The 25731-nt window shown below is 46.5% G+C and overlaps 2 protein-coding genes across 3 annotated transcripts; one reads left to right on the forward strand and one right to left on the reverse strand.

Annotated features, from left to right (window-relative positions):
- The first annotated feature begins 1198 nt into the window (after window positions 1-1198).
- Window positions 1199-20495, forward strand: git1 (G protein-coupled receptor kinase interacting ArfGAP 1). The gene is made up of 21 exons (XM_034548249.1): window positions 1199-1639; window positions 4979-5112; window positions 5451-5563; window positions 6396-6501; window positions 6817-6903; window positions 7035-7165; window positions 7268-7362; window positions 7515-7557; window positions 8312-8338; window positions 9114-9162; window positions 9876-9948; window positions 10673-10770; window positions 11642-11753; window positions 12177-12301; window positions 13378-13530; window positions 14428-14805; window positions 16151-16231; window positions 16531-16607; window positions 17029-17205; window positions 17439-17502; window positions 17628-20495. The coding sequence occupies exons 1-21, from the start codon at window positions 1588-1590 to the stop codon at window positions 17841-17843; spliced, it is 2391 nt and encodes a 796-aa protein (XP_034404140.1). The 5' UTR covers window positions 1199-1587; the 3' UTR covers window positions 17844-20495.
- A 727-nt stretch (window positions 20496-21222) lies between these two features.
- tp53i13 (tumor protein p53 inducible protein 13) lies at window positions 21223-25331 on the reverse strand. Of its 2 annotated transcripts, XM_034549234.1 has the most exons (9): window positions 25255-25282; window positions 24947-25101; window positions 24694-24831; window positions 24460-24518; window positions 24118-24196; window positions 23775-23903; window positions 23491-23703; window positions 22317-23376; window positions 21223-22184 (listed from the first exon to the last, which is right to left on the reverse strand). In XM_034549234.1, exons 2-9 carry the CDS (start codon window positions 25067-25069, stop codon window positions 22078-22080), a joined length of 1908 nt encoding a protein of 635 aa, XP_034405125.1. In that variant the 5' UTR covers window positions 25070-25101; window positions 25255-25282; the 3' UTR covers window positions 21223-22077. The 2 variants fall into 2 exon arrangements, with proteins under 2 accessions (XP_034405125.1, XP_034405124.1); XM_034549233.1 differs by having other exon boundaries at window positions 21224-22184; window positions 24947-25331.
- Between the last annotated feature and the right edge of the window lie 400 nt (window positions 25332-25731).

Consider the following 25731-nt stretch of genomic DNA (forward strand, 5'->3'; position numbering starts at 1 on the left):
ACGTATCATCCTTTTATCGGCGGTGATGCCCAACGGCGTATAAGGGCAGCCTTGCGCGTCAGAACCAGTGCTCCTCTCAGAATAAGCCGCAAAGCCCAGTGAGAAGCATCTATAGACGCGAACCCCTCGTTTGAGCTGTCTCCGTGTTCGGCTACACCTTTATTTCTTAACTACCAGTCTCCCTCCACCCTCTCTCTTTCTCCCCTGCCTACTCCAACGCATCTATCCTCCTCCTCTCCTCCCATCCGGTGGTGACTGAGAGAGAGAGAGAGAGAGAGAGAGAGAGAGAGAGATGCGTTGACAAGCTGCGATGAAATGTGCGCACACTCAGACAATCCGCTGTCCAGAATGTGGAGGTAAAAATATAAATGCCAATTATACACAAATTATATACAAATGTTTAAAAGGAAACTATTTAGCATAACCCCCTACAGGAACCTTGAAGTAGTGATGGGGGGAGAACACATTGACTGCAATTCAATAGTTGTAGGCATATGCACATTGTTTTGTTACATAGTTGGTTTTATTTAAATCAAATCCATATTTTGTCTCTGTCAGTGTCCCATGTTGAGTTAAATATGTGTTTTAAAATGTGTGTGTGTGTGGAAACAGAAATGGAAACAACATTATTATAAACGGCAATAACAGCAGGATTAATAATATTAACAATAACAAAATAGTAATAATATTAATAGCAACACAAGTGGTTTTTATTTTATTTTTTATAAAAATTAAATTAAAAATTAAAAAACAAAAGTTTTGTCAAAGGTATGCTCGTTATAATGTTTTTAAAAAAAAAGCAGAATGGTCCTTTCATCTGTTGCTAGTTTGCCTATAATGACAAGTTCACAGATGCGAGATATCTGCAGTAAATATAGGCTATTACTGAACCAATCCTCATATTGATGTTTTAAGGAGATAAAATAAGTATATATTTTTAAAAAGTATAAGTATATATATATATATATATATATATATACTCTTTTTTTGCATCACATTTTTCTGTCAAGTAAAGTGTGTTTATTTCCCCTTTTTATATATATATATATAAATATCTAGCAACATGTGAACAACATATATTGGTGAGTTGATGTTTCTATGTTTGAGTTTGATGTCCATGAAAGCCCACCCCACCTAATGACCGACGGGCTTATTGTTGCCCTCTCACCCATCCCTGCCCCTCCGAAGGTAGGCTGCAGGGATGTTGGGGGTGTGTGTGTGCGTGTGTGTGTGCGGAAACTGACAGGTAGAGAGCTGCCGTCTCTCGGTGAGTTGCAGGCAATGCAGCGAACAGATTTAGTAAATATTCCGTTATGAGGTTCATGCAAACGGCCAGAGCCACTATGTTCGCGTAGCCCCGGCTCCAGACTTGACTTCGGCAGTGGACGTGGGCGAGGAGACCCGCAGGAGCAAACCGGGAAATCCAACTGTCAGCTGGCCGGGAAAACCGATCGCACCACCCGGCTTCCGGGGATTCAAGGGCCGCGTCGGTAGACAGCAGACGTCGGCCGGGGTAGCTCCGGGGAGTGAGGGCGAAACAACCACATCATCGCCGACATCCATCTCTCGATCTCAGCGACTTTCGAGATGTCAAGGAAGCTACAGAGGACGGAGGTCTGCGCCGACTGCAGTGCGCCAGGTAGGGAGCGAGGAGGAATATAAATAAACAAAATAGACCACTTTACTTGAACAATACGTCGGGAGGGCGAATGCGGTGGTGGCGACAGGGCCGAAGTTGCTGTCACTGTCGGCGGGTCCGCAGAGCAGGAAAACGGCCAGGGCGCCCAAGCGTCGCTTAGGCCCAAAATAAACAGTAAAAAATAGGCGTGTTATCACAACGGGAGGAGAAAAAAAACTGTCATAAACTGCCCGACGTTAATTAAACGGCTTCATATGCATGTTTATTTGAGCAAGAACGTATGCGAGGACCACCGCCTAATTGTCTGCATCGGACGTGAGCGTCAGATTTATGTCGCCTTCCTACTTGAAGAGACGTTTGTTTTGATTTCTCGTAACCGGGGGCAGACTTCTCATCGCGTTAGCTTAGCTTCGCTAGCGAGCAGCCGCTTTTGACTCACTGCATTGCTAGCTGTTATTGCACATTTTTAGCGTACACACATTGTATTATTATCACGATTGCATTAACAAAATATATAATAAAAAACGTTTGGTTTAATCTTGGCTCTTGACAGCGGCGTTTTGAGACTGTGTACCCCGGCTAGCTTAGCTTCAGTGTTAGCTAGTCCGGCTAACTTTTGCTAAACAGCAAGTTACTGCTGAGCAGATTCACTTAGTCGCTTTACGGGAATATGACGTTAGTTTATTGGTAGTTTCCCCTCCCCAGAAAGACAAAAAGAGCTTATCTGATTGAGTTTCTGCAAAATACTCCATTTATTTAAATGTATTTCACAGTTTTCACAGAGCTATTTCAGTCGAAAGCCACCTCAAAGTGGAACCTTTTTAACCCGAGTCGATATGAAGTCCAAAGGAATACATAGGTTGAAACACCACCTGTCTATGCAATGTGTATGACCACTGCAATGAGTATTCTTGTTTGTAGATTTCTTTTTTACCTCGTTTACCCTTATCTGTGTTTGTCAGAAAGTGAGGTTGTGCCAAATCAACCTTCTCAACCTACCTCCCCTCCCATGCCTCTCTACCTTGCAGCCTCACATGCCCTCATGTCTAGTTTGAAGTTTGTGTGTGCTGCTTGCATTCATTCATTCATCTGTACATGCATTACTACAGCTGCCCTCTTCCCAGCTGCTCCCCCTGATAGTGGAGTCTGTCTCTGTGTGTGCAAACCTGTCATGAGCCCTCCTGCTCAGTGTTCCAGAAGCTCGCTGGCTGCGCCTCACTTCTGCTTTCTGACCTGAACCTATTCCCTGCTCCTATTGTATTGACTTCCCCCTCCTGCTGTCTGTCCTCCTGCCCCCTCATCTGCATTCCCTACTTCACAAACTGACCAGCACTAACTAACCAACGTGCTTCTCCTTGAACGCCATAGCAAATTCACAGTGTTTGTGTGATGTCCCTGACAAATGAGTCTTGTTTGAGAAAAGGTGTGTGTATGTGTATGTTGCAAGGTAACTGTTTCTTTCTTTGAGTTTTCTCCGATTCATTTCCATAACGGTGGTGGTCTTGTTTTTGCGTTGGTGAACTTGTTATTCGCTGTATGTTTCTTCTATTACCATCAGCTCCTTTCATCTATCGTTATGACGACAAGCGCGCATACACACACACACACACACACACACACGCAGTGCGTTCTGCAAAATGCTGACCTAGCCACCGGTGACGAGCCACCTCCCTACTGCCCCAGCTTTTGTGTCGATGGCATGGCGACAAAGGACGACTGCGACTCCCAGTCCAATGCCAAGCCTCAGGAGGCTTTAATGTCATGCTGTGGCAATCTGCACAGTTTATAGCAACAATGAATCACGTTGTCATGATAGTAAACTCTTTATTGAGCACAGATGCAATTGTATAAGAAGCTCTCATGCAAGCATTTAGAGCAGCATGACGGTGGCCTCGGATTCCTTTATCGTGCTATGTTACTGTTGCCGTTTGGTCGAGTTTAAAAAAAAAAAAACGTAAGAGGTGATAAAGCGAGTATAGAAACGTACCAGTTACTCGACAAATTATGTGTTTATTTCAGCATGATTCATTCACCATTTCATACTCGTTGTGATACATGTTTTCACGCAGGCTTGAGTGACGGTTACAAAAACAAATGTTAATGTTTTATTAACATGATGAATCAGGCCAACTTTAGGTTAATGATGTCACGCTGCAGAATTGGCCAATACCCGCTGCCATTAGTTTCAGGGTTAATAGCCTAATAGGGTATCCTCATATTGATCCAGCGAGACAGGCAGATAGCGTGGCCTTTGGGCGTTTCTTTTGTTTATTACGAAGATTAAGGAATTAAATTGCTGCAGTCCAGCCTTTCGAGCCCACGGGCTACTGTTCTAAACTAGGCTATAGCTCTTATCAAAGTCATTTTGCATCGCCGCTACGTTTTCTGCGGGCGAAAAAAGAGACTTGTAGCGTGTCAGTTCATCTGATGATGGACTATTTTAGCTCCATTAATACCCTAAGCCCTCACAGTTTTATCCCTGCCTGAGAGTGAGTAATACAGATGTAGTGTGTGTGTGTGACCCAGACTCTGACTGGTCTGCCAGTGTCAGTAAACTGGCATTTGGGCCGTAGCTGCTTTAACGCCCATTCTTACCTCATTTCACATTCATCTATTCCCATGACGAGTCGAAAAATGGGATCTGTACATCCCCCACCAGCATTACGCCCGCCACTGTAATATCACACGGAACAGACTAAAACAAATACCAAATGTTGTTATGGAAACTTTGGATTTTGTAGAAAACTTGTAGAGCTGACATTTGGCGTACCAAGCTGCTTGTGACTCTGTATGCTTGTTGAAGCATGCACAGTTCATATATATAAATAAAATAATTCTAGGTTAAATTGAGCCCTACATTGGTGAGCGCTTCTACCAAAGCAGTGCTCTGTGCCTAAATTCATTTATTATTAACAACTCAAGGGGCCATGGGGAGCAACAGTACAACCCAGCATATGGAATATTTAGTGTATAGATCTATTTTAATCCAGGTAATTTGATACTTCCACATGGCATCCTCTGATAATTCTGTATTATGTGTATGTTTTTCATACAATCATACTGAGATATTGAATTTCATGTCTAAATACTGTAAATTAATCTCAGTAAAATATGACTATTGTTATTGCATAATTCAGCATGTTCTTCTTGCTTATTCCTTGCAGTGAGGAATATTCTGTTTCCCAAAATCCTCTTAATTTGTGAAACTTAAAAGACGTATCGTGGAGTGTTGGCCTGTTGCTCATTACAATGCTAAAAAGTCTCACCATCACACCCAGTTTTATATGGCTTATAAATACTATAAATCATTTATAAAACTAATTTCTGTTTCCCCGTCAGACCCGGGCTGGACCAGTATCAACCGAGGGGTCCTGATCTGTGATGAATGCTGTTCAGTCCACCGCAGCTTAGGCCGCCACATCTCCATAGTCAAGCACCTGAGGCACAGCGGATGGCCTCCCGCACTCCTGCAGGTAAAGGCTGAGCAATGAAGAGTGATGGAAAGGGTAAATTAAGCTGAGGCAAACGCACTGCATGAGGCCCAGAATACTACCACAGAAGGCGATGACTAGTACAGAAATCTGACTCTGCACCGAGGAAGCAAATCCAATTTTTAATTTTAATTTAAATGTTTCTATTTATGTTTAAATCTATGCATATGCATCTATTTGTACAGCTTCTTTAAAAAAAAAAAAAAATGTATATTGCAAATTTTGCAATCGAATATTGCATTTGGGCTGTAAACTGACTCCAGATTATTTTTATTTTGATGTTGGTGCGTCACTGAGTCACTGCTGCATGTGTGTTTCAGATGGTTCAGACCTTGGCCAGTAACGGGGCCAACTCAATATGGGAACACAGTCTCCTGGACCCTGCTCAGGTACAGAGCGGTCGGAGGAAACCCAACCCCCAGGACAAAGTCCAGTAAGTATACTCCCCGCCGGACTCCAAATACATAGAACAAAACTATCCCTCTTTTGCTGTGGGAAATGATTATCCCTGTTGCACAGGAATGTTGTATAACCTTCAACCGGTGTTTGCAGTGGTGAAGAGCTGTTTCACCCAATCGTTCCTTAATGCCCTCAATGGTCTTCTTGTACTCATGAATATTGTTCTGTTCTCAGGGTTTTTGTATATCTAGAGTAGGGTAGGGTTCGTCATTGTTGGTTCGTAGGGCTTCCTTTGGGTTGAAATGTGGCAATGGGACGTGTCGAGAGACCAGGAGTCCTGCATCGGTTCTTCTCATGTGTCATGTCACCAATGTGTGGAAGCACTTCCTGCCCAATCTCTTAAATGTCTTTGTAAAACAAGCAGTAGTAACCCGTCAGTTCTGCCTCATTCAGTAAGATGGGAAGGAACCCCACTCAGGCCTGCCTGAGAAACCGCAGTCTTTTTTTTATTTTGACATTTGATTTATGGGTGGGATTTTCATCTAAGAGAAAGAATCAAAGGCGGAAAATGGAACTCAAAAGCTCAAACTGCTTTTCAGTCAAACATACAAATCAGCTGTTGTCTCAGCGGTAGCTGGAGAGGGCCAGTTCCCCTCCTGGGTACTGCCGAGTTGCCCTTGAGCAACCCCTAACTGCTCAGAGCGCTCACTTTGACATCTCTCTACAAAAAATGATGCATGTGTATACACCCTGTGTATGCATGTGGGTTTTATTTTTGGCTCTATAACAACGGCGTGGAACAATTGTATTTATTTTTCTTGTTCTTCTTCTCCGCGTTAACCGTCTTATCTTCTCCTCTTCTGCAGTCCCACTAAGTCAGAGTTCATCAGAGCAAAGTACCAGATGCTGGCCTTTGTGCACAAGCTGCCCTGCCGTGACGATGATGGCGTCACTACCAAGGACCTTAGTAAGGTGAGGGCTCAGCATTTCACAGCAGGATATCGGCATAATTAGCCCGTTTTGATATTGCCATATTGCCGAACTGCATGTGTAAGCACAAATTATGTTTTATTTAAAAAGAAAACGCACACAAACACACACTCATGCACACTAACTCCCTGGCAGGAAGTGGTCTGAATGACACAGCAGGATGTAATGATGTCTAATGCTGCGGTGCTCCATCGACGAGGTGATACTGCCTGTTTCTGTCTCTTAGTGACGTTTATTCATTTCCACCCCCGTCACTCTGTGTCCCTCTCCCTCCTCTCCTCGTTGCTTCTCTATCAGCAACTGCACTCGAGTGTGCGGACGGGGAGTTTGGAGACATGTCTTCGGCTCCTGTCACTCGGCGCGCAGGCCAACTTCTTCCACCCGGTAAGGGAAACAAAATAAAATAAATCTACCCGCTGACTCACTTCATCGAGAAAATGAGCCACGCTGTTCTAGCCACTCTCTTTATGCCGGATCTCTTGTCCTGACTCTGTCTGCGTGTGTCTTAACTCCAGGAGAAAGGCACCACCCCGCTCCATGTGGCAGCCAAGGCGGGGCAGATCCTGCAGGCCGAGCTGCTGGTGGTGTACGGCGCTGACCCCGGAGCGCCTGACATCAACGGACGCACGCCTATGGACTACGCGAGGTTCGCATTTAAATGAAATCTCAAATGAAATCTGCTATCGTATTTAAAAAAAAAAAAAAAAAAACCGACAAGAAGGTAGAATTGTTTGTGTCTGTGTTGCAGGCAGGCCGGCCACATAGAGCTCGCAGAGCGGCTGGTCGAGTGTCAGTACGAACTGACGGACAGACTCGCTTTCTACCTGTGTGGACGGCGTCCAGGTAACCCGCCGCACCTCACACGCCCCTTGTACCTTTTGCAGTTAACCTCAGTGACATATGCGGTAGCTTTTATCCAGTTGTTCAGTCTCCTCTCCTCTCCTCTTTCCTTTCCCCCCCCCCCCCTTCTCCTTCTACCTCCCACCTCTCCTCAGATCACAAGAATGGCCATTATATCATTCCTCAAATGGCAGACAGGTATGCACCATGACATGAGATCTTTGTAATAAATTGCTCAGGAGTGCCTTGCCGGCTCCGGTTTGATTGCATGCAGTGTCTCTGTTAGCATCCTTGAACCTCGTAGCTACCTGACTCGGCATACTTTCTATTGCTCTTTTAACCGTGTCTCCCTGGCGTGGACGCGCCCCGACACTGATGCAGTTTAGTGCTCTGGCCAGATGGTGGCACCACTGTGTGTGTGTGTAACCCCAAGGTAATTAAAGGATGGCTGCAGGCATCGCCATGAAAGCGATGCCTGCTTATCGTGAATGCCGATCTGAGCTATTACAGGTACCCGCGATGATTTAGACACTTGAGGTGCGCTTGGTTTATTAATCCAAAAAGGCAGGTTTGATTTTGAGAGGGGCAGAAGTGCGATATATATATATATATATATATATATATATATATATATATATATACACAATATTTCAAGTTCAGCGCTAAGTGACACTGCTCCTTTCAAATATTTGATGTGTGCTGGGTATTCTCAGCTGAGTGAGAGAAGTAGCCCAGAAATACACTTGCATATGTAAGTAAGTATTTGTTGCTTAAGTGCGTCTTACCTCTGAGCTGCCGTCCAACTCACATCTGTTCTGGTAAATGGATCCTCTTGATAATGCCAATTGAAGCGTTTTTGATGTGGCCTCTCTGCCCCTCTTTCTGTCTGTTTTCTTCCTTTTTTCTCACTCGTCTTCTGTTCTCTCCATTTCGCTGCGCTTGGTGGAGCCAGAGCTCGTCCTAAGTGCCCAACACAGAGGTATCTTTACTTTCCTTGTTCCTATTCCCCCCCCTCCCACCCCACCCCTCCCAGAATCTCTTCCTTCATTTCAGTTCCCTCTGTCTGCTACCCCATCTTTTATAGATTGTGTGGACCACAATGTGCCTATCTCTTCCTTTTAGCGGTTATACAGTGGGGAAGATTGTTAGGCCTTCATCCGCTATCGCGGGAAAATACAGCTGCACAGCTAGTTATGAGGAAATAAAATCTAGAGGACTAACAGCTGAAAGGAAATAGAGTGGCGGAGGGCAGTAAGTAAGGTGTTGCTGTGCTCTAGGAGAATCACACCATCTATATGTTCACTTTAGTGGCCCCATAAACAATAAGATTTGACCTGAAATACTATTTTAAGATAATGCAGGAAACTGAAATGACACCCCATTACATGGATTTGAGTGTCGAGCGACGTGTGGTAGGAAAGTCGACTGACGTAAATATGTGAAGCTATTTTACGCTAGTTCTTAGCGCTCTAGCTGTCGCTCGCTAAACTCCCAGATGCGCTTTGACTGTACAGAGAGTTGATGTCAGGTCTAGAAGGTCAGCCTGCATTACATGGAGCCCTTTTCGATCCGGCACCCAAGGCATCCCACCCTAAAGGTTCCCTCCCGCTCCCTGTCCCCCCTTCTTCCAACCAAACACCCGTCCCATCCCCTCACCTCCCGCTACTCTCTCCATATCCATGTCTTCCTCCCTCCGTCTCTTTGTTCCACTGCGTCTTTGTGGTGACGGTCTGACTTGTTTTTCTTCTTTTTAGTCTGGACCTCTCCGAATTGGCCAAGGCGGCCAAGAAGAAGCTCCAAGCGGTGAGTCGGATTGAATTGTGAGATTTTTTAAATGTCGACTTGTCGAACATCGTGCATTACATTTCTACAGACGGTTGCGAAGAAATGGCCACGTTTTCGGTCAATAGATTTGGCAGGTTTTCGTGTGTCGAGAGTAATTAAAAATAAAATGGGTTCAAAAAAAGTTGGTTGGTGTATGGGCCAGATTTCCCGTTCCAAAATGATGTTTGTCCGCTCCAGGGCCATCTGTTCAGCCCCACATTTCAGTACTCCAAAAAACTGAGATCTGACGGTTGGTTATCAACATTTAAAGTACTTGAAGTACTCACAAATCAAGACGCAAAAGTTTTGGCATGAATAAGATAAAGATAAGATTGAACTTTATTAAACTCTTAGGCCAAACTTTGATTAGATATTACAACATGGATATATAAACGAGGAATAGAATACAAATTACCAAGAGTAAAATAAGTAATACTGACACCAGTGCATAATAGAATAGAATAGCAATGAGTAAGCTAAATATATATACACGGTAACAATTCGACACAAATAGTTCAAGTAAAATTACAACAACAAAAATGTAAATACAAGAGTTAAAAGTGCATAAGAAGATATACGAACAGCAGTGCCTAATTGATACTAAAATAAAATAGTAATATTATACATGATTTTAGGAGTGTTATTGTCAATGATATTTATTGTGTGTGTGTGTGTGTGTGTGCGTGCGACAGCTCAACAACCGACTGTTTGAGGAGCTAGCGATGGACGTCTATGACGAGGTAGACCGCCGAGAAAACGATGCAGGTGAGCCCGACTCTCCTCCCTTGCCTCCTGTTGCCCCCTCTATGAAGGAGATGTGTCCTTCTTCCTTGTATGGAAGCGAGACGTTGAAAGTAATAGAAAACAAGACATCACCAACATGCACTTTAAGAAGAAAAGAGGAAGAGAAAGTAGATGTTGAGAGAACAGAGAGTACATTTGAAAGACGGAGTGAGGAGGAGAAAATGAAAAGGAGGAGGAGGAGGAGGAGGAGGAGGAGGAGAGACGGAGTGAGGAACTGAGGAACTGCCTCAGAAATTCTTGAGTCTCTCCTCCTCCTCCTTGTCTCCTTCTCTTTTTTCCCCCTTTCTTCTCTCTCTTTTCCTTCAGTAGCAGTAGCAGTCAAATTTTGCTTTCTGACAGAAACACAGCAGGTAAGTGGAAAGGATACAAAGACGCACACACACACACACGCACACACACACACACAGGCAGGGCTCAAAGCCTCAAACTGGTGGATTATAGGGGCCTGAATCCAGTTTTAGGTTCTTCTGTATGGTTTTCACTGTGCTCTTGTTTATGCTTGTATGCATGTGTGGGTGGATGGACTAGGTGCTCCTTGTTAAACACACACACACACACACACACACACACACACACACACACACTCACACTCACACTCACACTCACACTCACACTCACACTCACACTCACACTCACACTCACACTTGACACAGACTTATTCTTTGCTCCATATCTGTGTCTCCAGTTTGGCTTACGACCCAGAACCACAGCACGCTGGTCACCGAGCGCAGCGCGGTGCCCTTCCTGCCCGTCAATCCTGAATACTCTGCCACGCGCAACCAGGTAAACATGCACGCACACTCCTTCCCACACACACACACACACCTACAGGTGGCATGCGGGTACTCGTATACGTTTGTGTTGCAGATATTTCTTACCTGTGCACAGTCCTACAACTGCAAACTAAGGGGATAGAACAACAAGAGCACATGCATATCTTGGACCATTGGACCGCCCGCGTATGTGTTTTGGGGAGAAGCCGAGAATGTGTTGTGAAATTAACGAGCGATGTTCTTCGCCCGTGAAAAATGAGGAAATGATGTAATCCATCTGTGCTTCTCCCCCCTCACTCTCTCTCTCTCTCTCTCTCTCTCTCTCTGTGAGAGAAATCCCATACGTCCTCTCACACAGTTCCTCCTCATCTGTGTGGCTCATTAGTGTAAACATTGACTTCTAACACACACCGTAAAAAAAAAAAAAAAAACACACACACACCTGCGCTGCTCACGTTTGCTCCGCCCTGAGTGGCCGGCTCACTGTGATCTGTCAGTGCCTGCTGTCTATATATGGTGGGGGGGGGAGACACACAGCATTTTTTACCTGCTTTTGTCTCCCAGAGTACGGTATGAATAGCACGTCGCTCCTTGCAGTATTTCCAGTTCAGCAGTTTCTTTCCTCCTGTTTGTGTATGTGTGAGCGCAATCCTGATTGTGTGTGTGTGTGTGTGTGTGTGTGTGTGTGTGTGTGTGTGTGTGTGTGTGTGATGATGATGTTAGGCATGACTGTATTTTTCCACAGCACATGGTCGTTGACCACAGTCGTCCCACAAGGCGGCTGGATTGTATCTGTATTCCACACAACTGATGAGACAACTTTTGCATTTCATGCCAGTAATCCCGATTTTCTAACTCGCCCCGCCTCGCTCCGCTCTCAGGGCCGCCAGAAGCTGGCTCGTTTCAACGCCCGGGAGTTCGCCACGCTCATCATCGACATCCTGAGCGACGCCAAAAGGAGACAGCAGGGGAAAGGACTCAGCAGCCCTACTGGTGAGACACAGGGAGGGAGGAAGGGACGGAGGGCTGAAGGCAATTATAAAGCTTTTTAAAGAATAGCAACAAAAAAAAAACTCAAACATTTTAGACGCAAACGTGATTACCGTCCCAAGCAGCAACACGTTGAACTGGATCCAGTCCAGCAACTTGGTGGTTCCTTTAGGATTGGTTGTTAAAGAGTTACATTTACATGCACATCTTTATTTGAAGAGAGACTTTAAATGACCTCCTTTGCCTCTAACAACTGGTTCTTGTGTGAAACCAGCTTTTAAACTCCAGGGGGGGGGGGGGGGGGGGGAAAGCTGGCCCCAAATTCAGTGATCAGTCGGACCTTTCTTTAAAGCAGATGAAGCAGACAGAGGAGGGCTGATACACTTTAATGTTTAGACTAATAGATCCACACGTTTGCCTTGCCAGACACGTTAGATCTGGGCATCGATGATGACCAGCATGACTACGACAGCGTAGCGTCGGATGAAGACACAGACAGCGAGCTGACCACGCAGAACAACAACAACACGCAACGCAGCAACCGTGCAAAGGTAACGTACCGAAACAGACCAATGTACATCTTGTCACATACATTTTTTTTGGGGGAAGTGGGAGTTTTTAAATGTCACTCAATTCAAAACAATTCAGTCGCGTTCCTTTCAATCATTATTATTTTTTAGAAAAGCAGTTGCATTAGCTCTGAAAGATATGTTCCATGGTTTCCCCTCTTCATGACTGCTTGTCCCAGCATGCTTTGCGGGGAGTGGCCACAGTCAGGGCTGCCACATTGCTCCTGAGTGACATCATCAGCTACTCTGAGTGCTTGTCAGAGAGGCATTGTTCATAGAGAGAGAGAGTGTGCTGAGAGGAAGAGATTGAGTGAGATATAAAAAAAAAAAAATGGTGCAGAGTGGGAGTGGTAGAAATGTCAAAGTAAACAACAGCTGAACCAGTAACTATCTCCTTTTTTTTCCTGTGGACTTGTTTACCTCATCGGTCAGAACTCTGGCAAACCACGAGTGTGAGGTTCCGCTCTCATCTGCACTCTAGACATACAATATTTGTTGCGCCTGCATTCATAGTCAGTGTATTGAGTTACGTTTTGTGTTATCTATAGTACTGAGTGGAGGCATGAGAGTAAAATACAAATGGATTGGGGAGGAGGAGGACAAATTTGCAGACAAAGCACTTTTAAGAACAGTCAATGACGGCCTTTTAGGGAGCGGTATAGACATGAGTGACTATGTCTAGCATGCTCCAGGGTCACAGGAAGTGGGGCCAGATGGTGCCTTGGGAACAAGAACTGAGGCACCACTGTCTATCAGCTGTAGTGCTGGCCTCCAGGCTGCATGCCAGCCCTCCTCCTCTCACACCCACACAGTTGTAAGCTGTGTTTTATCCAGTTTAAAAGGCACTAAGTCATACTTCTTAACCCCAATCCTTCCTCATAGTACTGCATCAAAGACTGCATACGTTACATCCTGTATATAAGATAAGAGTGGAGCGTTAACGGCACATTCATGAGGTGTTCCACATTGGCTTTTTACCCTGAAGTAGCCTCACTTTGTCTGTGCCTTTCTGCCTCTCTGTCTTTCTTTCTGTCCGTCCCTCTGTCCCATCGATCCAGAGCATGGACTCATCAGACCTGTCAGACGGCCCCATCACCCTGCAGGAGTACCTGGAGGTGAAGAAGGCCCTGGCCTCCTCAGAAGCCAAGGTGCAGCAGCTGATGAAGGTCAACAACAACCTGAGCGAGGAGCTCCGGCGGCTCCAGAAGGAGGTAGGCAGTCTGGAGGAAAGGAGGAAAGGAGGAAAGGACAGGCGGGCACATAAGGAAGAGTGATTAAAAGTACAGAGAGAAAGCAGAAAATGGGAGTTTAGCTCACTTCTTACGTTGTTTGATAGAAGTAGAGAACAAACGGGGGCAGGAAAGAGAGATGGGAAAAAAAAGGGCAGCATGAATGGTTTCTTAGGTCGACATAAAAACCTGAAATATATAAAAGTGATATTATAAAATCAGAAGAGGAGGGAAGGATTCAGACGGAAGGAGGGCAGGATGATGGAGAGACCAGTGCATGTCTCGTCGTCGCCTCCATTGTGTCTTGGAAGATGAACGCGGTCACAGCCTTTTCAGTGTGATTTAGTAACCGAAGCAGACGTCGTTCCAACATGGAGCGAGGCCGCGACGGACACTCGTTTCATTAGTGCTCGGCCGGCGGCGGCTTATGTAACCAGTGATTCAGTCGAGGCGTTTATTTTCGGCATTTGGATGAGGAGCGAGGGAACTTGTAAGCACACACTTATGTGCACAAACACCGCGGATAACAAATGCTCTGGTTAACGTGCCTCAGTGCAGGTGAGCCCTCATTTACCCTGGAAAACAACACATATACAGTATATACACATATTTATAAGTTCTTCCATCCCATTCCCAAAACCTAACTCCCACTTCGACATGTAACCTATTTAATTGCCTTTACTACATATTCCCTCCCTCCCCAGTACTAATGTGAGTTAACATGTGTGAGCCTTTTTACTGTACCTGTGATTTTGGATGCTTGTCTTTGACCATTCAGTTGACACCCCCCTCCCTTCCCTTCAACCTCCCCATGCCCCTTTCCTCCATCCCTCCCTCCATCCTCTCACCCCTCCTTGCTCCCTTCCTCCTCTCCTGTAGATCACGCGGATGCAGACAGAGAACAGTGCGCTGCGGGGGTGCCAGCAGGCTGGGGGGCCAGCTGGCCATGGGGTAGGGGGACCTGGCGGAGGAGGAGGAGGAGGAGGAGGAGGAGGAGGGGGTGGAGGAGGAGGCCACTGGCAAGGGGGCGGGATGAGAGGAGGTGTAGGCGGAGGGGGCCCGGGTGGGTTTGGGACAGGAGTGGACCCCCCAGGGCTGTCGGTGCCCTCCTCAGTCGCCCCCAACTCCCACTCCTACCGAAGGGACCGCCAGGCCTTCTCAATGTACGAGCCAGGGGCGGCCCCCGGCCCCACGGCCCATGGTCCCCCAGTCCTGGACTCCCTGGCAGCCCGCCTGCAGCCCCTCAACACACCCAGCGTAAGTTAGAACTCCCCCGGCCCCCCCTTCTACTTCCCACCTCCCTTTCGGTGGCCACGATTGGCTCTCTTTGGCCTGATTGATGGGTCCAATCCTGACCTCTCTCTATTTCCCTTCGACTTTATCCCTCCCCGCATCTCAGTTCCCGATCCTTCTCTTTAAAGTCGTGCATGAACCCCAATCCAATGTGAAGTGTGTCTAAGAACAATTCAATTCCAATTTCAGTTTATTTTGCATAGCCCAGAATCACAAATTACAAAATTTGCCTCAGAGGGCCCCCGACCTATGATTTCTAGCACCCTGGAGGGGAAAGTGCGTAGATGTGGCGTTAAGGAGAAAGATGGGAACTGGGTATTCTGCTCTCTGATTGGTTGGCTGGGGACGCCTCTGATTTCTCCGCTCTCTGGCCTTCTCTTTACCCTTTTTGATCTTTACCTTCTCAACCCCTTTTTTAAACCTCCCAGTTAGCGCTCCTGCTTCTGGACTGCTGCTTAATTTATTTCGACTTTGCTATGATCACCCACATGTGAGTGCACCCACACACACACACACACACACACACACACACACACACACACGCTCATGCACTCACACGCACACAAAAAGGGAAGGACATTTTTTTTTACCAGTGTTAGCATTCAGCAGCATGTTTAACCCACGGTAAGCAGACACACAAAGCACCCAGAATATTCTAGGGAGACCTCCACGGAGTCGTGTCCACGTATGTGTCTCCACACACAAAGATTTACCTGTCTGTCTGTTTCCTTTCTGTCTGTCTGTCTGTCTGTCTGTCTGTCTGTCTGTCTCTCCACCCGTCTGTCCCTCGCTCACTGCAGTGCAGCCGTGCATCCTCTGGATGTAAGCATTCATATCATGTCATTGTTTTCCATTTCAATCAAATAGTGCCATAGGATTCTCCCACATGCAACGATGCACCCACTGCTGCTTGTTATGCATCATCGTCATGGAGATCAACGTTAGTCTGTGTGTAGTCCATGTGAGATGTGACGTGCAGTCCCTCATCACCAGCCCGTTTAGTGTTCTTAGCATTTCAGTGTTAGCTATAACTCTAGAGGCATGTTGAGGGGATGATGGGTGAGCTGCCGAGTTGATCCGCCGCTTCTCTCACCGGCTCATTCATCCTTGTTTTTCTGCTGTTTCTAAAAAAAAAACATCTCTTCCCTCTGTCCCCTCGCTCTTTTTTTCTTTCTTCATCCATCTCTTCGTCTGCTAATCTTTCATTACCCTTCTCCATCTCTTTTGTCCACACATCTCTCTCTCTCTCTCTTGTCTCTATCCCTCCACCACTCTCTTCCTCTCTACCCCGTCCCACCTCGTTTCACAGGTACGGAAGGGCGGCACAGGGGGCCCGGCGTCGTACGGGGGCCATCATCTGTCTGGGTCGACCGAGATGGGCCGATACATGGTGAGTGTGTCTGACCTTCTCGATCCTGCACTCCATATTCAGATTTTGGGTCAAAATCAGTCTCCCTAAAGATATATAAGAATATTGGACACTTCATCATCCAAATTGGGCTTCAAATGTCAACGTCCCCAAATTATTTAGCTTTTTTTAAAAATTTTAAATAAATGAATGAATATTCTAACTGATGATTTGACACAACTTTTTAAAAATATGCACAACTTATTGGACTTCTGGTTGAACTCTGCCCATCCACTGGTGAGGTCATAATCGCCCTGACGGAGCGTGTTTCTTTCCCCCAGGGGACCAAATCGGAGAAGCACGGCAGCGGCACCGACAGCGACTATGACAACACGCAGACGTACGACTTCTCGCTAAGGTCAGCGCGCCGCATTGCACACGCAAAGGATATGAGTGTGCCATTTATTTGAGGACATTTTTACGATTTGATTGCTCATCGCACGTGACGCCGATAGTGAAAGTCCGATTGGCTCTCCTCTTACTTTTAAGTGTTGTCCTGCTTGGCTTCTCTATAATAATAATATTATATCATTTTGTCATTAATTAAAGCATTCTGAACATTGATATTTGCTCCATGTTTGTGTGTTCTTACTAAGCAGTCCACACATTAAGAGGGTTAATGATTTTTTTATTAACGGTTGTTAATGAGAAAACAGCAGGCTGTCTCTTCAGATGTTGGACTCTGACAGCGTTACAGGGGGGGGGGGGTTCATGTCCTCTGTGACTGATTTATTCCAAGGTGTTAATTAAGGTGTATTTATGGGTTTCTCTGTCGTCAGTATGGGCCGCAGCAGCGAGGAGGAAGGCCGTGGGGATTCTGAGGAGGGGGGAGGTGGGGAGGCGTGGGAGCCAGACCCCACCTTGCCCTGCACAGAGGACGTCATACTGAAGACCGAGCAGGTGACCAAGAACATCCAGGAGCTGCTCAGGGCTGCTCAGGAGTTCAAACACGACAGGTAAGGCGTGAGAAGGGGGTCTTTTAGAAGAAACGATCCTCATTATATCCTCGCTGACAAGTTTAGAGAACACAGGGAGTCACAGGACTCATTGACAGACACTCTTGAGGGAGTTGTTGTGCTCGTACTTTGGATGTATATTTAAAAAAAAAAGAAGGTCTGTACTAGTTCAAAGCGTCCTAAATCGTTCTGCTCCTCGACTAAACTAAAGATCTTACGTCTCTCCTCTTTAGCTTTGTTCCGTGCTCCGAGAAGATCCACTCTGCTGTCACTGAGATGGCCTCTCTCTTCCCCAGAGTAAGTTACCCCCCCCCCTCCCTGTGTCTCTTTGTCTCTCCTCGTCCCGGTGGCGCTCTTCTTCCTCGGTCTCGCTATGCCGACACGATGCTGGCTGAGCGCTGATGCCCTTCCTTTCTCCGTAGCGCCCGGCGTTGGACGCGGTGCACAGCTCCCTGCGCTTGTTGGCTTCCAGCGCCTCGCGGTTGCAGGTGGAGTGCCGCAAGGCGGCGCCCTCGGAGCCCGGGGGCCCCGCGGTGGACTACCAGCTGCTCACCCAGCAGGTCATCCAGTGCGCCTACGACATCGCCAAGGCTGCCAAGCAACTGGTCACCATCACGACCCGGGAGAAGAAACAGTGACCCGACAAAATGCGTGGAACGGATGGAGAGGGGAGGGGCCAAGAAAGATGGGAGGAGCTTCTTAAACAGGAGACGGAGGGTGGAAACCTGATCACACTGCGTTGTAAAGAGGGAGGGGGAGTGACTGATGGGGCGCAATGAGGAAAGAAGACGTTTGGAATATGCATGGAAAAAAAGGAATCGGATGAAAGCAAAAGATAATTGATTGTTTAGTAGAAACACCACTGAGGGCCGGAGAAGGGAGAAATTCCACAAGTGCGGAAGAGAAAGTAGAGAAAGGACAAGTGGGAGGATCCCACACGGGAACGACGGCCTGCCTAAGTGACCTGTTGGAATCAGACGTGTATAATAAACCGCTACAAACTGTGACGAGCACGCGTGAGACGCTGAGCGATGTACAGTGAACCGGCTACCGGAGACGTTACCGCTTTTTTTAATTTATTCTGACCCGTCACTCGTCGTCCCTCTCTCGCCCCGTTTACCTGAGCTAGAAGAGTGAGGGAGGGTACGCCGCGAAGAGGGAAGTAGAACGACCCGCCGCGACATACGCCGCATCATCTCCATCCCCTCCGTACGGCGGAGTCAGGACGTTCTCTCTCTCTCTCTCTCTCTCTCTCTATCTCTCTCTCTCTCTCTCTCTCTCTCTCTCTCTCTCTCTCTCTCTATCTCTCTCTCTCCAACCAGACATGAGGCTCTCCTCTGTCTCCTTTCCCGTCCCAGACAGGATGTGCTTGCGGTGCAGAGAAGAGACCCCCCCCCCTTATTGTCGGTGGTACACAGCATGGTCCGGCATGTTTTAATTTCTTTCCTCTCTTGCTTCGTCGTCGTCTTTTTCTTTGTTGTGTTTTAATACGCAGATGGGTTTGGTCTGCACTTTAAATTTTTTTATTTTTTTTTTAGCTTTTCTTTTTTACACGGACAAAGATTACTGACTTACACTGGAATAATTTTTGTGTTATTGTTGTTGTTTATCATGCCTATTGTTTTTTTTTTTTTTTATTGATATTTTTACTGTCATCTTGATTTAACTGTTTATGTATGTTTTTATTCTTATTGTCTCTCAAATACGATTCTCATTTTCATGTGCTCAACTGGGATTCACGAAAACACACAGACACACACACACACACACACACACACACACACACAGACACGTTTTTGGTGTTGATTTTCTGTCACACCGAGAGCCCCTCGGTGCATGGGGACAGGACCATTTGCCTCATTTAGCAGAGCCAGTGGAATCATCTCTTCAATCAGTATGCCATGTACACGGTGGGTGTGCACCCGGGTGCTTATATTACACAGCAGCCACTATTTGCATGCATGCAGACAAATGTTTAGTCCCATTAGGTCGATGCACATGTATGTTGCAGTGCCGCTTGAAGTCGTCCCGACTGAGAGATGCTCATCACTTCACCCCGAGGAGAACGCGTTGCTCATCCGAGACGGATTCAACCCCTGATGTAGTTTGTGTCGCGTCGACGTCTCTCGAGTGTCCGGTGATCTCGGATCGAGGCCACGAGAGTTTGGGAGCAAAGAAGAGAGCGCACCCTGAGCTCACTGTGGGTGTAAAGCTTGTTGAACTGATGCCGAAGGAATCTGTAACCAAGGCTGGCAGGTGGGATGTAACATGTTTACCTCGCTGGCAGGAGGACCGTCCTCTTCTGGTTTGGACTCACCACTGACCTCAAAGTGTTGGTCTTGCGTTGGTATATTCTATATTCTATAATCCGGCTCGGTGCTCAGACGGCCTCTTGCACATAAAATTGACTTGCCTGAAACACTGACCTCCAAACAGCTGTTGCATCTCATCATTTTTTTTTTTTTTTTTTGTCCTCGTACTGCAATTAGACCTCAATTAGCCCCGGACACTTTGAGAGGCTGATGCTAGACCACCGTCAGCGCATCCCTGTCCACTTTATTCATGTTTCATTTTTCACTTCCTTTTTTTTTCATCACTCTCGCACTCTTTTTTTTTTGTTTGTTTGTTTTCTGTACCCTGTCAACACCGATCATGTCCAGAAGTCTCGTGAAATGTATCATCATCGTCATCTCCATCATCACCATCATCATCATCATCATCATCTCCTGACAGCAAAAGCAAAGAAACACCGGTCCCTTCAATCACGATTGCCCAAGTTCTAGACTCCTTATATACGAACATATATTTTCATGCTATATTTTATATTAAGCTATACGTTGGGGTGTGTCTGCGAGATATTTCAGTCTATTTTGTCGGCCCCGCGTGGGCTTCAGGCTACGGGAGAGCTTCATTCAGCGCTTCAGACTTGACACCAATGTACTTGTAGATATTTTGAGTCTCGTGAAATATGGTTATGCTTGTGGTATCGGCCCCTTTTTTTTTTAATGTAGTTATAAGTGTACATATTAGCGATCCTACCACGAGGAGCCAGAACACCAGTTTGATGCTCCATCTTCAAACACCCCGCTGGGTGAAGTAGGATCTACGCGATGTACCCCCCCCCCCCCCCCCCCGAAGTTCTTCACTCAAGTACATTGCGTGCAGGATGCAGGGTTTGACCGATGGGAACGGTCTGAAGCGCTACAGTCATCTCAAAATGTTAAGAGGGGGGAGAGGGGGGGGGGGGGAGATCAACAATGCACATGGCCCGGTCCTTCCCCCCCCCCCCCCCCCCCCCCCAAGTCACTCGACACTACGTTGGGGGGGGGGAACATTCAACACGCGTCACCTTCACACCTCCATCATGTCCAAGATTCAGCACATACTCTCCAACGTCAGAAACACTCTCAACTCATCAGTTGGACCAAGCCTTCTACGAAGTACAGACATTAACCCAGTGAATTACACACACGCACACACACACACGCACACACACGCACACACACTTGTGATACGCAGCCATCGGCAGTGCACTGTGGCCTGTAATGTTGCTACACTTTGGGAGATGGGTTAACGGGAGGGTTACCTTTTTTTAACAGAAGACGTTAAAAAAAACAACTGTATAAAGTAGACGAAACAATGCCTTTGAAGAGGTCAAACGTAATGGAAACTCATAAGCTGTACATTTGTAATAAAATAGTAAAACAAGTCAAATGTCCTGGATCTGTGTGCACGTTTCTTCTGGCTCACTCTAATAAGGACAAGTGTGTATTTACAGCTCCGTAATGTGGAAGGATGATTTTATAAACTGGACAAGTTTGAGTGCATCAATTTACTTCCCGATATCTTTTTTAAAAGCCTTTTTTTAAATGTATTTATTCTACGATAGTAAGTCATATTTCTTTTGTTATTTGTTACTTTTTAATTCATTCAAAGGTAATTTGCAGACGGCCATTCACTCTTTTTATTTTGAGCTGTATCGGTCTTCAAACAAACTATGTTTTTATTGTGTATGCAGTCCTGATCGGTTCATATCATCATCGCGACTCCTTTAAGGCCAACACATTTGTGTTAAAAGATATGAGAACGTTTCCACAGAGTGGAATTTATTGTCTTTGAAAAACACGCTGCGCACGGCGTTGCTTACAACAGCAACTTACATATTCACATAATAAACCTTCACGGGTAAAAGCGACATTATTCAAAACGTTGACAAAATGGAGCACAATAAAAAAAATTATCCTCTGATAGAAGAATTGTCAAATATTGTTGTGATACATGGAGCACAATAAGCAGTACGACCAGACACATGCATTGGAAGAAGTTGTACAAAAACAATAAAATATTATTTGATGCTTTTTGACCTCGGTCTTCTGGCTTTTCATAACTCAATGCTCATTTTGGATGGTCCAACAAAAAAAACACAAGGAGAGGTAAATATAATGACGGTCTCAATCTAAAGAAAATGTGTAAAAAGGCTCCATTCAGGCTCTAACTGACCCTGGAGCAGTTATGTGGAAATTCAGGTTCAGCTTCCACGTTATCCAGCAACTTGTTCTGATTGTGGTGGTCCAGTCCAGCTGTCAGATAAACCCATTGACTCCATTTAGATTAAAAAAATAGCTAGCTTTATAAATTACCGTTTTCTTTCTTCTTTAATTTGACATTATCATTTCCCAGTACCGTCTCAGCCCACTAGATGACGCTCTGAGCCTCGCCAGTGGTTAAGAATCGCTGCTGTATGCTATGTATACTGTATCGATAGATTGATTATTAGGAATGCTGCCCAAATGATGAGTTTCAGTCTCTTTTCATTGACAGAGTCTCTTCACCGTCTCTACATGCAATGACTCCTGGGTGTCCTTCATTCTCCTATGGAAGTTCATCTGAGCTGGAGGAACTAGGCAGAAGAACACACTCCCGCCTTCTGCCCCGTTTCCGCCTCTTGTTTGCAATCCGTAGCCTCCTGCGGATCACATCTAGAGGACACACACACACACACACACACACACACACACACACACACACACACACACACACACACACAATTAGTGGGATCTCTTAAATTTGGCTTAGGCAGAGGGTAACCTAACACGATTAGACAGCTCTACCTGCCACACTGTCGTAGTCCTGCTCTGGGTGGCGCCAGTAAAGACTGGGCGTGGTCCTCCAGTGGCGGTACAGGCGTGTGTGTAGCACCGACAGTGTCAGGAGAATCAGCAGGAAGCCCAGTGCTGCTGCTGCCCACACCGCCTCGTCGGTCCTCGGGGTCCTCGGCAGCCCCTTATTCACAGCGTCCGAGGCCCCCGAGTCCTCGTCGCATTCGCAGCCTCCGCCTGCTTTGCAGCCGTCGCAGTCGGGGCTGTTGGACAGGTGACTGGACGACTGCGGGTTCCGGTGTCGCTGTGGCTCGGGCCGAGTCTCCGATTGGGTTTTGGAAACGGTTTCACTCTCGTGACGGGGGTGTGTGTCGCTGTGTGTTTGCTTGTGTTCCAACTCTCTCTCTTTAACATCTACCACTTCGTTATCCCTCCTGCTGCCTCCTGCTGCGTTGTCTTTATTGTCGTCTTTGTCTTTCAGGCTGTGTTTAGCAAAGTCTTTGTCGTCTCTCTGCTCGACTGAGTCGTTACCTTCATCTTCATCTTCAGGCCCGGCAGTCTGGCGATGCTCCCCGTTCACACCATCTGCGAGAGGGTTTACGATGCCAGTACGTTTCGGACTGGGCTGCCGTGCCGCTGTCTGCGGGGTCAGCCTGCTTATCTGAGGATCACTTGTGAGTGTAGTCCTTGACATATTTGTCCCCAAAGGAGTCGTTGACCTGGGTGTAAGGTCCTGATTTGACTGAGAGGGAGCTTCTGGAGTGTCTAAGAGAGTCCTGCTCCCCAGAGGGGAATCTGTAGATGGTCCAAGCGTGAAGTTGTAGTTCTGGATGTCCCGTGTCCTGCTGATGGTGGTGGTTCTGTTGTTCAGGTGTGTTATTGTGTCTGCTCTCTTGTTCCCTTCCTCACCATCCTCCCGTATTTCTTTAACGGCGGCTCTTATCCACCTGCGTTTGCCTTTCTCTTTCGTTAGTTTCAAGCTTTCTCTCTTCACGTTGGACTCCGGCTCGGTCTCCATCGCTCCAGTCAGCTGAGAGGAGATGGTCCGCTCAAAGCATTGCCTCAGAGACTCCTGGGGATTTACAACAAGAGATCCTTAGAGACATCGACAAAACCACTTTTATCGGAGTGCGTTGAACATTAATAATAAGTCACACCATGTGAATAAACAGTCAAGTCTGCGAACCTTCATTTTTGCGGAGCGTTCCTCTGGATGTGCGTCTTGCTGCCAGCGCTGCTCAGCTGACCGGGTCAACAGCAGGTTGTACTTCCTGCTCGGGTTCACACCAACAACCTTCTTTCTTCTCGTGGATGTGGTGGTCTCCAGCCAGCCATAGACGTCTGACGATGCCGCGGTGGACATCTCCAAGGTGTGACCCCACGACACAAAGGCCACTGGCTGAACACAAAGCAAACAGTGAGGATCCACTCACTCATAAAAAGGCCTTAAAAAGGCCGTCTGTGGCTCACCGTGTGTTCACTGAGCCGAGGGTGTGAGGTCACGATGTAGTCTGGCAGACAGGAGCGGGCCAGGACAGACAGAAGCAGTCGCTCGCGGAGAGGAGCACAGGGGTGGTAGAGCAACACGGTCGCTCCGTGCTGGTGAATATACACAAACACACGTGTGACCGTCTTCGTCACTAAATATACGCGAAAGGGGAGAATGTCTGGGTTCACGTCATCGCCTCAAATGGACTAACAGGAGTTTTCTCAAAAACTAAAATATCTTTTAATCCTCTGTGCTAAGCAGACAAATTGATTCAACTGCCGTGAGAGTGGAGAGACAGAAGACGTGTCGGATGTTGAGACTTACGTGCAAGTTATTGAGCCACCGTTGAGGAGGACAGTACAAGTATTCTCCACTCTCTGCCCTTACTGGTCTGTACGCTCCACTATAACACACACACACACACACAGACACACGCACATCGCAATGTCCTCAAAAGCCCCCATGTCATGACAAAGAGAATTTTATTGCAGTAATACAAAGCACAGCAACCGGAGGAAGTAAAGGACATCAAAAACAGTGTAATTAGATATTTGTGGATAAAGGTGTCCATATTAATATACGTGTATGCACATGTCAATGCCCCCCCCACACACACACACACACACACACACACACACATCTATATATCTGTCCAGTCAGCCTTACCTGTTGGGAATGGTATGGTTGTAGGAAATAGATTTATCCATGCAGATCTGCCTGGCTGGCTGCAGTGAAAAAATAAATCAGGTCAGATGATATTTTATTGCCTAATCGTCTGGGTTATAAACACTCAGCAGTCACCTTAGACAAACACTCAGTATCGCAACTAAAACATTTTAATACATCACTTTTCTGTTTGCGTGTTCGAGGGGCCAAGGGTCAAATAAAGTGTTTACTCACCACAGGATCATACACTGTGTCAACACTGGGCCAGAGATGGTCGGTTGTATCCATGGTTACCTGAGAAGACTCTGGCCATGTAGACCCAGGACAGTCCCAATAAACAGCGTCCGCTGGCAGGTCCCTGTCCAAAGACAGCTAACACACGTACACACATGCACACACACGCGCGCACACACACACACGCACACGTCATTACATGTTAACGACTGGACCGAAAACTGATATGTTCACGCCACCGTAAGTGTGCTACCTTTCCATTGTCGCATCCCGGTCCGGGAGACCCGACGACGCGGCACCGAACCGAACTGACCCACAACGCGGCCAGCACCGTCACCGTCAGTGTGGCCGGACGCCTATTTAAAGCCGCTGTCATGGCGTCCCTTTGGTCCTCTAGCAACCGAGTGGCTGACAAAGAACTGACCGTTCATTATTTCAAAACAACTTTTCTTTTTTTGGGGGGGGGTTAAAGAAGGCCGTGCGTCGGTTGTCTTCTTTAAATTGGGCGCGTTACTCTACGTCGCATTAAATTAAAAAGTCTAAACGGTAAGAGAAGCTCACCCTAAAGTGGTCATAAAGAGTGCCGTGTACTTCCATGACTAGCTAGTTCGCCAGTGTGCGATACGCGTCGTTTCCGTAAACGTTTTTCAAAATATGATCGCTGTGTCGTCTTGTATCGACTTCATTAGCCCGTGTTTGTATCTTATCTGATTTATACGTGTGAGGAGTGAGGGCTTCATATGACATAATATAGCCACGTGAGATCCAGTGTTTGTTCTTGAATCATATTTTAATTGAATTGCGGTATCCCGAAGCTTTTATTTTGAAAACACAATTACATTTCCGGAATTGCGCTGACTCGGTTGTTTCTGGGTAACTTTACGCATTTTTCTATACTACGGAAGCTGGAAAGGAGTGGAAAATCAAAGTAGTATACTACCCTTCTTAGATACAGGCTATGATTGTACCCTTAGATTAAAACTCTGAATATCCTCTTAATGGAGACCGTTCTCTGTTAACATATAATTTTAATTAAAT

The sequence above is a fragment of the Cyclopterus lumpus genome, chromosome 13 (genome assembly GCF_009769545.1).
Source record: "Cyclopterus lumpus isolate fCycLum1 chromosome 13, fCycLum1.pri, whole genome shotgun sequence".
Taxonomy (NCBI): Eukaryota; Metazoa; Chordata; class Actinopteri; order Perciformes; family Cyclopteridae; genus Cyclopterus; species Cyclopterus lumpus.

Excerpts from the sequence above, each read along its gene's own strand:
- tp53i13 (XM_034549234.1), bottom strand. The coding sequence starts at position 25,069 with ATGACAGCGGCTTTAAATAGGCGTCCGGCCACACTGACGGTGACGGTG. Across the intron at positions 24,197-24,459 it reads AACCATACCATTCCCAACAG|TGGAGCGTACAGACCAGTAA; the intron begins GTAAGGCTGACT and ends TGTGTGTTATAG. Across the intron at positions 23,704-23,774 it reads CTCGGCTCAGTGAACACACG|CCAGTGGCCTTTGTGTCGTG; the intron begins GTGAGCCACAGA and ends CTTTGTGTTCAG.
- git1 (XM_034548249.1), top strand. The coding sequence starts at position 1,588 with ATGTCAAGGAAGCTACAGAGGACGGAGGTCTGCGCCGACTGCAGTGCG. Across the intron at positions 5,564-6,395 it reads AACCCCCAGGACAAAGTCCA|TCCCACTAAGTCAGAGTTCA; the intron begins GTAAGTATACTC and ends CCTCTTCTGCAG. Across the intron at positions 16,608-17,028 it reads ACGTACGACTTCTCGCTAAG|TATGGGCCGCAGCAGCGAGG; the intron begins GTCAGCGCGCCG and ends CTCTGTCGTCAG.